This window comes from Ochlerotatus camptorhynchus, unplaced genomic scaffold (assembly GCF_037179485.1).
Source record: "Ochlerotatus camptorhynchus isolate MF236.1 unplaced genomic scaffold, CSIRO-AGI_Acam_v1.1 ptg000494l, whole genome shotgun sequence".
Classification (NCBI taxonomy): Eukaryota; Metazoa; Arthropoda; class Insecta; order Diptera; family Culicidae; genus Ochlerotatus; species Ochlerotatus camptorhynchus.
In genome coordinates, this window is record NW_027040979.1 from 218,560 (window position 1) to 231,822 (window position 13,263).

The 13,263-nt window shown below is 40.8% G+C and overlaps 1 protein-coding gene across 1 annotated transcript in view; it reads left to right on the top strand.

Annotated features, from left to right (window-relative positions):
• The first annotated feature begins 3,614 nt into the window (after positions 1-3,614).
• LOC135712599 (uncharacterized) overlaps positions 3,615-13,263 on the top strand; it is a 99,803-nt gene continuing 90,154 nt past the window's right edge. The window contains exons 1-2 of the mRNA XM_065235550.1: positions 3,615-3,813; positions 10,985-11,438. Of these exons, the coding sequence (XP_065091622.1) occupies positions 3,615-3,813; positions 10,985-11,438 (653 nt within the window). The remainder of the gene's footprint in view (positions 3,814-10,984; positions 11,439-13,263) is intronic.

Sequence of the window (13,263 nt, forward strand, 5' to 3'; positions counted from 1 at the left end):
AAATCAAACGGCCCTTTTCAGGGTCACACAAATTTTCTGGCTCTTTGAATTTCTATCTACTCAATGCAATAAGGCAGTTCTGTGTCAACCATATGACTGCAAGTTGCTTTTCCAGCGTCTGGTCCGTGATATCACCCAGGACTTCAAGACTGATCTGCGCTTCCAGAGCTTGGCCGTTAATGGCCCTACAGGAATCCAGCGAGGCCTATCTGGTTGGTCTGTTCGCCATCCACGCCAAGCGTGTCGCAATTATGCCAAAGGACATTCAGCTGGCTCTTCGTCTTTGTGGTGAACGCTCTTAATTTATCCGTCGAAATCTAACAAAACCGGCCCTTTTCAGAGCCACTAAAAGAGAGTTGGGAAGGAAATTTCTGCTGCTTACAACTGATCGCATCACAGTGAATCCTGATCTAAAAATTGCAACCAGCAAGCGGTGCGATGCTATGACGATGACTGTAAGGGGTGTAGAAGTAGAAGGGTGAACGCCAATTCTCTTTATCGATTTCCTCTTTTGTGATGACCATGGCTTCCTATTGCCATCGAGTTAACGTTATCTGACCGTGCACTTCGTAGTTGCTCCTCCGTGAATGATCAGAACTAATCCACTTGCACAGAGAACTACATAGATGGTGCATGGGATAAGCTTTCCATCTTCAATGTACAAGCACATTAATTCAATCTATAGATCAATTCACAGCGCCGGTCTTTTGGGGAGGGAAGGATGATTAGTTCGACGTCCAGTTGCTACTAGAGACCGAGAATACCTCTACATCTCCACGGCTGTCTCGAGAAGGATAGTTGTGTTAGTGAGGTAGATTATTTTTAGATCAGGATTCACTGTGGTATGTGATGCGATCGGTTAAAGCAGAATTTGTTTTTATTTAAATCTAGTGCAAGGAAGGGGACAGGCTTGGGATTGAACTCTTTGCCTTCTGCTCAGTAGGCAGAAACGGTAACCACTGAACTACCGAACCTCGTCGTAATGCTACATCGACATGTTTCGTCTAGTAATGATTCTCTGATGACTGTGTTGGGGAAGCTGCATATGCATGTACGTAATTGGTGGATTTGTTAGTTAATTAGACGCTTTTGGACAATGCTGGACATTTACCACTTTTTCAATAGTTTCCTGTTGAAAATAAACATTCGAAAGCATTGTTATTTTGTTTATTTGTTTATTTGTTTATTTAATAATTCAACTGACAATTAATGTCTTAATGAATAAAACTTAATCTAAATAGTTATGGTCAACGAAACGAAAACGGTCAAGTAACCGGTGACGAAACACATTTGCTGATACGTTAAAGTCAAATTCGCAATAAAAGTAGTTAAATTGTCGGCTGATTGCACGAATTGGCTCATTCTGCGTATAATTTCTGCCTCGTGGCTCCAAAAACAGAAATTCGCGTTGACGAAGAGGTCTCTCAGGAGCATACATATTTAGCTATATTAGCGTAGCTATATTTATGATCGATTGGTGATAAATTTCTTGAAATTGGACGAGGGGTAGCTGAGTTATTAACGTTCAAAATCTTTCACAATTTTGTTTCATGTTCCATTTTCGGTTTTCACAAATTGTACCCCCATATAGAAATCACAGACGTAGTCCTACGTCAAAAAATACACACGGATTTTTTTTTATGTGTTAAGGTATTTAAACTATCCTGCAGCTGAATAACATTCTTCCACAATTTATTAAATAATTAGGATTCATTGACACTTAGTTTAGTAAAACATGATACTTGAATATTGTATGCTACTTATCGTCAGCTATATAAAATTGAAATCCAAGCAATATTTTTTTTTGTTAGAAAAAACACATCAAGGCAATCATTGGAGTCTCATGATGATATACTTTAAAGATTTCTCTTGATATCTATCACCGACCATGTTATACGTGACAATTTAAAGTGCAACGCAATTCACCCAGGTGATCAATTTTCCCCCGCATTACGGTACTTCCTGAACAACTTACAGTCTTGGAACATTGAATTCTTAAACAGTTTTAGATCATCAGAACTTGGTTACATTTGATTCAGTTGGTGTAAGAGTAGGGTCAGACTTGTTATGATAGATAGCTCCATAACGTTACTTCTAAAGTGACCGATAAGGTAGGGCACAGCAATGATGGAGGTGTTTTGCTGCATGGGTGAAGCGACCACTGTCCACTGAACCACCACCGACTTGTCATAGAGTAGTGGGAGATGGAAACTAGCTACGGGGAAGGTGAGAGTCGATGATGAGGTGAGAGATCGTTCGGCCGAGATACAGTAGGTTGCAGACTGTGGTGCAAGAGAGTTTGTTTTTTTTACGAGATGGTAGACTGTGGTGCGGGATAGAAACCGTTTTTTTTACGTAGGATTACGTCTTTCGGCAACATATTGGGGGAGCAATTTCAAAAAACAAAATCGACCGCATTACGAAAAGAGGTCAGGTTTTGACCACATATATATATATCTGAAAATTATACAAATGTCCAACTGTTGCAATGGTGATCAAAATTATCATCGATTGCCTGCAAACAGCGCTTTCCCTAACACAGATTTAAAAATCGAATTCCATGCGGTCTCACTGAACGGTGCTCATTCAATCACTGTCTGTGGTGGTGTCCGGTCGTCGATATTAGTGCCCCCTTTTTGCAAAAACAAAACCCCCTTTTTGTGAGTTTTTGCCTGTTTTCAAGTAAGGAGTTATCATTAAAAAAAAAAACAAATCGCCAGCCGGTATTTCCCGGCGACTTTACTAAATGATACATTAAAACAAAATCATCATGCAGAGCTAGGATTTGTTTTACTTCATATTTCACAAAATTGCACATCGTCTCCCGCAAACTTCACATTTTGACGTAGGATTACGTCTTTCGGCAACATATTAGGGATGCAATTCCAAAAAAAACCAAAATCGACCGCGTTACGAAAAATTCTAAACAAGTCAATCAATTGGAAATTTTTCTACGAAGCTGCAAAAACGAATACTTTATCAATTTTCAATAGGTTACTATTGAAAATTACTCAAATATCCAACTGTTGCAATGGTGATCATGGTGCAAAATTATCGTCGATTGCCTGCAAAAAGTGGTTTTCCTTACACAGCCGCCAAATATTGATACCGGGCACGGTATCCTACATGGGCACAACCACTTACTTTTTTTTTGTGCCGAGAAGTTTGTGGTACCTGGCAAGATCCCGGAGATCGGGAAAAGAGTGATTTCTCGACGATCACGGTCTCCAGCGTTGGTCACGTGTTGCGGAATCTACTTATTGACCGCTCATCAACCGGCCGATCGCTAATCGTCCAAAACCATCGTCCGGACCGCCCTTGACGAACAGTCGGACACTGTGCGCCATCGTCGCAAACTGATCATCGCCATCCGGCCATCACCATCCAGCCATCGCCATCCGGCCATCGCCATCCGGCCATCGCCATCCGGCCATCGCCATCCGGCCATCGCCATCCGGCCATCGCCATCCGGCCATCGCCATCCGGCCATCGCCATCCGGCCATCGCCATCCGGCCATCGCCATCCGGCCATCGCCATCCGGCCATCGCCATCCGGCCATCGCCATCCGGCCATCGCCATCCGGCCATCACCATCCGGCCATCGCCATCCGGCCATGGTCATCTGGCCACCGCCATCCGGCCACCGCCACCCGGCCATCGCCATCCGGCCATCGCCATCCGGCCATTGCCATCCGGCCATGGTCATACGGCCATCGCCATCCGGTCATCGCCATCCGGTCATCGCCATCCAGCCACTGCTACCCAACTGTCACGACGGTGGAATGGAACAGCCGGATGGCCGGATTCCAATGCGTTAATTAGGAAAGCCGACAAATCCTGGGACCTGGGAACAAAAGAGGCCTTTGGTGCCCACCCCAGTGGCTTCCGATAGGCTAAGGCGATAGGCTTCTGGGACGGTGCAGAATCTCCCGGGGTCCAACAGCTAAGAGTTTCAAAGTCTTGGAAAAATGTCCATAGAACTTTACTAATATATTTGTTTATATGGATATCTTTTGAATATTTTCTGCTGTTTAGGAAGGATATCTGAAAGAATATCCTGTAGCTTATGCATCGTTTTCTGAACATCTAAAATTTACTAAATTCCCTCAACTTCTACGAAGTTCCCTGAATTTATTCCAAATTCCATATTTTGTCAAGCTCTCTTAATTCTACCCAGAGATGAAACAGCGTTCGGTTGAAAGTATCCTTAATAAAGATAACTAACTAATTAACTAACTACGAAGATCTTTGAACATCTTTGCACTTCTGGAAAGGCGCCTATCATCTACAAATATTTTTGAACATCTGGAAAGTTCCATGAAATATAACGAAGTTCTCAAAACCCCCAAGAAGTTCATGAAGCTTTTTCGAATTAAGATCTCTGACAAACTGCAACGAAGTTCCCTATACTGAAGCGAGGATGCCTGAAGTTCCTAGAAGTTTATTGAACTATCTTTAAACATTCTACAAAATTCCCTGAACTTTTCAAAATTCCTTACAATTATATGAAGTTTTACCCAGCTCATCAAAATGCTACGAAATTTGCAAAACTTCTACAAAGTTTGCTATTCATCTACGTTTCTCGATGATTTTCCGCGAAGTTCCACGAACGAATTTTCTTACATTTGTAAGTAATTTCCACAACTATTCCAAGAACATGACGCTTCAAAAAAGTGCCCTGAAATTATATAGAAGTTGCCGATCAATAATGAGCTTCTCTGAAATAAAATAATGTTCCCTTTGTTTCTGCGAAGCTTCTCAAATTCAAATAAATTTTCCACTTCTACGCAGTTTTCAGAAATTTTAAAAAGTTCTTTGTTTCTACGAACTTTTCTGTAGATCTATAAAGATCCCAAAATTTATAATAAGTTTCTCAATTTCTACGATGTTTCCTGAACTTATTGGACGCCCTTGAAGTTTTACGAAGTTCCCAGAAGTTAAAGAAAAATCCCCGGGTTCATAACCAATTTGTAGAGTATGTAGACGTCTTATTATGCCATCAAAATTGTTTCTTCTAGTCCAAAACGTAAGAAAAGTTGTCAACATTAAGGACTTTAAACAAAAGATTAGTAACATCGAACTTGACAAGCTTAACAAAATACCAGTGAATAAAAAAAAAGTACCAAAAGTTCTGGGAGAGGGGGCTAGATAATTCTGCAGGGGGCCGGGCCCCCTGTGCATCCCCAGTAACTACGCCAATGGACCCACCCGTACTGAAACCTTAAGTTGTAATAACACCAAAATGGCTTTGAAATTCGAAAGAGCTGCATGATTGTCGGAATCCCACACACAAAATGGCATTGATAAGTATAAATTAGGAAATTTCTCCAAAATGCCAAAACGCTAAAATGCAAAAAATAACAACTTAAAAATGGCAAATATTTAAAGAAAACTCCAATTCTACTTCAAAGGGTTGTTATAAAGAAAGATATAATTTTCATTTAATTTCATTACCTTAATAGCAGATTCTTTACAAATTCATGTATTTCGTCTACACTTAGCAGACTTCTCCAGTGTCTTGTACTAATACTCGCAACTTATAATATATTGGAATCAGATAGGGGAAATGGTTGTAATGTCAGCCTAAATGTCCCTAATTTTGGCCCATACATAAATTCAGTAATCGACTAAATTTTCAATAGCGACCAAAAATATCCATAAGTATCGTCCTGATGACTTGATAAAATTGATTAATAGCAGATTTTTAGTGATGGGCCCAATCTTAGATCCATAGGCCAACATTAAAGCAACTTCCCCAATATTTGCTTTAAAATGAATAGCGATGTTTTGAGATATAAGTATACTATCTTTAATTCTTAACGTCTAAATGTCCTAAGCGGCGCCGGTGGTATAGTGGTAAGCGTGATTACTTCTCACCCCAGCAGGCCTGGGTTCAATCCCAGTCGGCGCCGCCGGGATGTTCTGAGGCATAACATCTCTGATGACGCCTAAGGGAAGTCAGTAAAGCTGTTGGTGCCCGGTTCATGAGTTGATGCGTCGATAGGTAGGGTCCAGGAGTGGGAGCTGTCTCCCTGGCGTCGGTAGCATTGGTACTCAGTACGGAAAAAAAGATCAACGGAAAACAAATCAAGGAAAAAAAAAATCAAATTCCTAAATTGAGTATACATTTGGGAACGATGTCGAACAAATCACTCACTTGTAAATCGAAACTCTACCCATCAGTGTCTATACGAACGAAGGTTTCTTGTCGTCAATGAACATTTAAAATCTCGTAAGGTTGTTTCGAAAAGTTGTTTCAGCATACGCCTTGAAATATTTGGATTATTTTATCTGATTAACTTATTTTGAACCTTGCAATCATTTGATGTCTTTATCACAGTAACTCCAACGAAACCATTATCATATTTACCAGACACGAGAAAAACAGCATGGAAAAGTTTTTGCGACAAATCCGCTTCACAAAAAGTCATTCAGCTTCACATGTCTCTTATCTGAGTTTGGTACGAAGAATTATTCAAAGCATGTTGAAAAACTTGACAGCGCTGCTATCGTCGTCTGCTCACCGATTGACTGACAGTAACGGATAAGCATACGTACCCGGTTTGATGAGGAAACTTTTGATCTAAACAACTGCTGAAGAATTTCATTTCCTTTTGAAAAAATCCTTCCTGGCGCGGTACCTTTGAATAAAAAGTTCTATTCACAAGAATCCAATGTCGTGCCTAATCCGTATCAACATCCAGTCAACCAACCCAACAGGCATTGAAATACATACGACATTATACTTTTTGCCATAGCACAGTGCTCGAATATACAACCGGTTACCATATTCAGTGTAAATACTTTCACACAAAAGATGAAAGTGGTGCGAACTGTGCACGGTAACAAACATATTTCCTTCTAAATGTGTGAGCTCAAATGCCACCTCCCGCGATACCCAGCCGACCCTACCGAGTCCAAATGTGCTGATAAAACATCCCCCCGCAGGAAGCAATTGGAATCGTCTCTTCCGCTTTCCGTTGCGACAGAAATTCGCAACCCTCTCCCGTCCGATCCCGAACACTTTTTAAAGCGATTTAAAGTGCAAACTATGTGCACTTGTTCCTTTATGGTTCTTTATGGTGTGAATAGGATGAAAGATTTACAGTGCAAGTGGATTTATTCTGAAATCACCTTTGAAATTTATTCTAGCTATCCGTTATCTAAGCGTTTGCGGTTGGGGTTGAGTGCTTTGAAAATTTTCCCGAGGGAGAAACTGCCGCTTGGTACGTACATTTTGGTAATGTCAATAAATTGATCTTCAGAAACTTCATTAAAAACTGATCGCTGGATTACTTTGGGGTTCTTTCTCCTGTCGGAAGTTTAGCACAACATTTAATATGGATAGTTCATTCAGTAATTGAGATTCCAGATTTAAAAAGCTTAATTAAAAATCATTTTCTGAAATAGAATATAAGTAGCATTCACCTGATTTCCCGCTTGACTATGTTGGATCATTGCATCTAAGCTTGGTCGAAGGCGATTGAAATGTCATCATGTAATGTAGGAGAAACTGGACTTACTTCTTCCCCCCCCCCCCCCTTTTGTTTCATCAAAATGCAGAAGGATTTTTTCGGGAAAGGAATCGATAAATTGCTGCCAAAAAGTTGCTAATAGTTGGGGCCCAGCGTGAAGATGTTTATGGTGATAAAGGCGTGAAACTAATTCCGTGAATGGATGTCTAGCCGGTAAAACCATCGGGTGTTTCGTCTGTTGCGATTCCTCGGAGTGCGCTAGTCTACCACCAACTCGCAGGATACCGTTTTCATCGATTCGAGAGTTAAACCATCGCAAGGGCGAATTTCGACGAACGGGAGAGCCTGATGACAGATGCTTGATCTCCTCCGAGAATGATTCCGCTTGCACCTTCCGGATGATCGCACAATCGGCTAGGTTAAGCTCTCTAGCGAATAGAAATCCTGTCCGTCTTTGTTCTTCTGGACACCGTATGTTGTCCATGAAGCGTAGCCAGTAAGTTGTTGTGCGAATTAGTCTAGTAAACGATGAGAACTTTACTAAGTAATCCGAAACGAATTCTCCTTCCATCGACGAAGCGCAAACTACCACATTGCTTCGTCGTTCTAACTCTTCTTCTGGTGGGTTTCCAGCTCCTTTCGGCCATTCTTCGGGAGGATCCTCTAACCAGGTGGGCCCATGCCACCATAAGTCGTTCTCGAGAATATCTTTCGGAGCGATTCCGCGTGAAATTAGGTCAGCGGGATTGGTGCTTTTCGAAACATGTCTCCAATTGTTTCCCTTTGTCATCACTTGCATTTTGGCGACCCTGTTCGCCACGAAAGTGGTCCACGTTCCTGGAGAAGAACGAATCCAGTGGAGAACACAGGTTGAGTCCGACCAGACTGTTATTTTACTTTTCTGGGGCTTACTTACTGCATTAAAAATTAGAAGAATCTGTTTCCACCTAAACACATAACAGATGCGTTTCTCTGAAAAGCAGAGCGCAATAGGAAAATCCTTTCTTTGTTTCCAGCCCAAGCTGCCAGCAGAGAGCAAACTGATGTTGAATCACTTCCATTTCACTTTCTTTCACTTCCCTTTTTAAAGTTTGGATCATTCTCTGCCGCAAACGAAAGGGATGGGCTGAAAGGCACTTTGTTGCTTTATCGAAAACTTATCCCCGGTTAAGTTTAAGTTCAATGGAAAATCCTGAGCTGAGTCGACTTTTAGGAAAGTTTTTTTATTCCCGGAAAAGCGGGGTTGAATGAAGAGTTAATCGATAAATTGCTTTGATTGGTGGAAATTCCATTTTGTTGAGCGTTTTCGGTCACCGAACCCACGGTGATGTGGCAGCAAACCATAATGCAACCCAAGGATCACATAAATTATTCTCTCTGAAATGGATTTTCCTGCTTTACAAATTTACGACGTTTCTAATTTGTTTTCTTTCCTGGTATGGTGGCAGTTCTTGCCCCGGTTTTCCATCCATTGGTGTCAGAGTGTGTGGCTTTTTGTGTACCGTCACAACTTCGTTGCTTTCACACGAAATGCTTGCTTGCGAGTGCGAGATTGTTTTCGGGGAGTTCTCATTTACACCTGGTTAGGAGCGGTCGTTTGTTTAAGGGTGCCATAGTCAAACATCGACCACGGTGGGAGCCATCGTGAGGGAGGAAATAGAACGAGATTGTTCTTAATTAAACAGAAGTGCAGCTAAATGGATTGTTTTAGAAGAATGCTGTTATGGATGGTTTTCAATGCAGATGTCTCAATTTCCACAAGATTATGATTCATCCAGAGGCCTCAAATGGCCTAGTTAGTAAAGGTGCTGTATTCCCAAGCCGGAGGTGGCGCATAAAGTATAGAGTATCATTGTGCATGTCATTGGTTGGTGTAGAAAGCTTTCAATTAATAACTGTGGAAGTACATCTGGAACACAAAGTAGTACCGGCACAAAGAGAGCTGGCAAAATGCTCACTATAGAAGCGCTAAAAGCTTGCAAGAAAAAGAAACAAAGATCCTTCCAAAGAAAATATTGTTGGTAATTTGAAGCACTAATGTTTGTAATTTTTTCAAATAATTTATTAGCTTCTGTATATTGAATATAATTCAGAAATAACTCACTTTGCTTTTCCAAAAAATTTAGCTACATAGAGTAAATAACTGATTCGCCAACCAGTGTCTGTTTTCGGCAATCTAAACTGAAACGTTAATTTCACTGGATGTTCTCGCCTTCTAGCCCATGTATGCAAACGATTCTTTAGTCTTTCAGCTCCAATTTGATCAGATTTTTCCGGCTGATGGAACGAAACATACGCACTGCATAATGTAGCTGATTTCGGATAACACGCAGTTCAAATGGAAAGGGTGCCGAATAAAAACAGTTTGGAGTTTTGTAAAAGCGATGTTTATTTTTGAAAACTTATGAGCATATTTTGAGCAGATTTGTGTCATAGTTGGTAAAACACCGGAAATCTTAAAATGGATTGGCCATTCTGAGGACGATTTTCAGGTCAAAACGAAAAAAAGTGCTCAAAGGTTACAGGAACATCTGATGAAGGGGTCGTCCATACAATATATTTCTCAGGACGCTAATTAAAAAAATCTAAATATTATGCGTGACGATTTATTATAGTACTCATCATTTACAAAAAGTTTTCCAAACTCGTTCAAGTTTTCTACTGAAAACAAAATCCTGACATTTCCTGGTTTTCCACAATGCTTGCAGTTTAGACGTAATCTTAAAGCTAACCTTTTCTCTCATGTCTTCATCCGTTCGCATTTAAATTCCCCTAGCTTCACCCTCACCCAGCCAGTTCGATTTACCTGATTATATAACAACATTCCAAATCCAAAAATGTTTTGGGATCACGCTTTGCAACCAACACCGGCTGGTCATTGTTTCTTCGCACCGCACACCTTCTAGTCCCAAATGTATCGCTCACGTCTTGTGGTGGCTCAGCTGAGCGCCAAACCAAGCTAAGGTGTGTAACGAAGGGCAGAATAATGCTCGTTGAAAATCTAATTTCGGGTGAAGTAATTTGGCGTGTTATGGCAGAAATGGTTGAATGCCGAGCGACCCAACCAACCCACCAACGCATGGCATGGGGGGATGTTTTGGTCGAGATAAGACCCGTTCGGAGACGCTTCTATTATTTTGCGTGGCAGAAATTAATAGCGCGCGTCCGCAGCAACGAGAAAAAGGGTACGACTTGCTTCGTGTTATTTGTTGATTAAGGTGACTTGAGGGAGAGATGGTTATTGAAGATTAAGCGGCAACTCGAGAGAAAGAGGGAGAAGCAGAGGGATATTTATTGATCCATATCGTGAGTAATTTAATTCATCGGCTCGAATATTCACGTCAGATCAAACGGTAAGCGCCGGGAAGTCTTGCAATAAATTACAAATAGCCCTGTTCCCCGGGTGCCATGGAAAAATTCCATCCGGTCATGCATAAATTTTCATAATCTTCCCCTCTTCTTCCTTACAATGGACTATATTTTCCTCTTTTCCACCCTTTATTTCGCAGGCCTGGCGAGTACTAATAATCATCAATTATCATCATCCATATCGCCTCCCGGGGCAGACTCCAGTGGCAGCAGTAGAAGCAAAAGCAGCAGTATCAGTACGAGTAGTATAAGCAGTAGTAGAAGAAGCCAAAGTTGGCCCCAGCATCAGCATCAGCAGCAGCAACATGTGGACGGGGAAGGAAAATTAATAGACAATAAACTACGAGACAAACTACTTTCTTACATCAGTAGCAGCAGCAGTCAGGGAGGCAGGAGATACCGGAGAGCCAAGCGGGGTGAGAGTATTTTCACCGAAGATAAGATAAATAAATACTACGATAATAGAATAAGTGATGAGCAACCACTGCAAAGGGGAAAAACCGTCCCTAGCATCACCGAGGAAGTTTTGCAGATAAGCAATCTGACCGAGGAGCGAATTCGAGAGGAGAATGAATTGTTGGATCATCTGAATCAGTGAGTATCTCCTAACCTACCCATACAATACAGGCGAGACGAGTGCGAAAGTTATCCTTATAGATTGTGACATTTATTGGATTGTACTGCGTCGGAGTGTGGGCAAAAATCGGTCATTTGATTTTCTACGCTTTGCCCCATCATCTGTGGGGGACGATTTTGGTGACCTCTTTCTGCCGATTTGAATTGAAGGGCAACTCAGAAGGATGTTGGGCACCGGAAATTGGAATCGAATTGATTGATTGATCGCTTTTGGGGTCAAACGGGTTGGATTTTGGAATACGGGCCTCCATTGAACAAGTATTAGGGTAGGAAAATGGATCAGCTCTTGCGATCAAACGTCAAGTTTTGCTGTATAGCTGAACATTCCAAATAACGCAGGCCAGCATTGATTTGTTTATTTTTATATTCGATAATGGGTGTAGAAAAAAGGGAGTAGGAAATCTAAACAACAACTTTTAATGATTTTACACGTTCAATAATCTTGAAAATTTGTCGAGCTCCAAGGCAGAGATGCCAGATTTTTTTTTCAGAAGGCTGCAAAAAATGTCTGAAAATTTCAGAAATGTCTGTAAACTGTATAATGTACAATGTGAAATTTGAAATGTCTGTAAAAGTCATGTTCGAGCAAAAATGACCTGCTTTTAACGAATAGAACTTAATTGTAATTGGGAATGCATCCATTTAAGCCGTATACGTTAAAAGCAATTAATAAAAAGATAAATTATGATTATACGAAAAATGAGGTAAACTTAAAGTTGAGATTAGTTCACTCATATTCTTGAAAACGTAGTTAAATCATAGACTGGGTAAATCTTTACGAGATTTTACAGGAATGTGTAAAATATCGACAATCTAAAGAGCAATCTAGAAGCTTATTACAGTCATACCTCGATATAAAGCAACCTCGATATAACGTAACTCGATATAACGTAACTCGATATAACGTAACTCGATATAACGTAACTTCCACCTCGATATAACGTAACTTTTTTTTTAGTCTAAAAATTGAAAAATATTAACCCACAATCAATTATTAACGTTACAAATTCATTTTAAATTATTTTATACATAGTATTATTAAATTTTTCATGTTACGCTGGGTTGAATAAACATTTTTATTTTGCTTTATTATAGAGACTTTCAGCCTGTAACTGGTTTGTCTCTTTGAAGGATTGGGGCTCCTGAGGGGGTCCCGGAGAGAGAAAATAAATAAATTACATAGTGTTTGTTACAGAGTTTAAGTATCTCAGAGTTCTGTGTCGATTGTTTTAACAGTAAGGAAGGTGAACGAAGTTGTGGTTAATTTCCGAGAGAGAGAGTCAATGTCCGTAGCCTGCGGGGTTCTCATCGTTGTTCTTCCATTTGACATGTCATTTAGAGAGCTGGTGTTGTCCAAGTGCCGTCGTTCGTCCGTTGTCGTGTCATTGTTCGTTGCGGGGTTCTACGTATATTGATAATAGCCTGTGTCTTTAAGGAAGTCGAGAAGTTATCTTTCCATGTCTGGGTCATTGGATAATGCGTCTCTGATGCTGAGACCGATACCGCATTGGTCTCGGAGGTTTTTAAGTGCAGGGCAATTTATTATGAGATGCTAAACTAACATTTTGGTTGAGCACCCCATACATTGTTTGTGGAATCCATCACGGGATCCGAGATAGTGTGAGAATGTGGTGTAGCCGCAGTGTAATCTGGACAGTACTCTCTGGTCCTTCCAGTTTTTGGTGTCGGACCAGCATTTTGTATCTCCTTTTATATTGCATAAGAAACGGTCTCGGGTATTAGCCCATTCCTTGTCCCATGCCGAATCGTTTTGATCCAAATT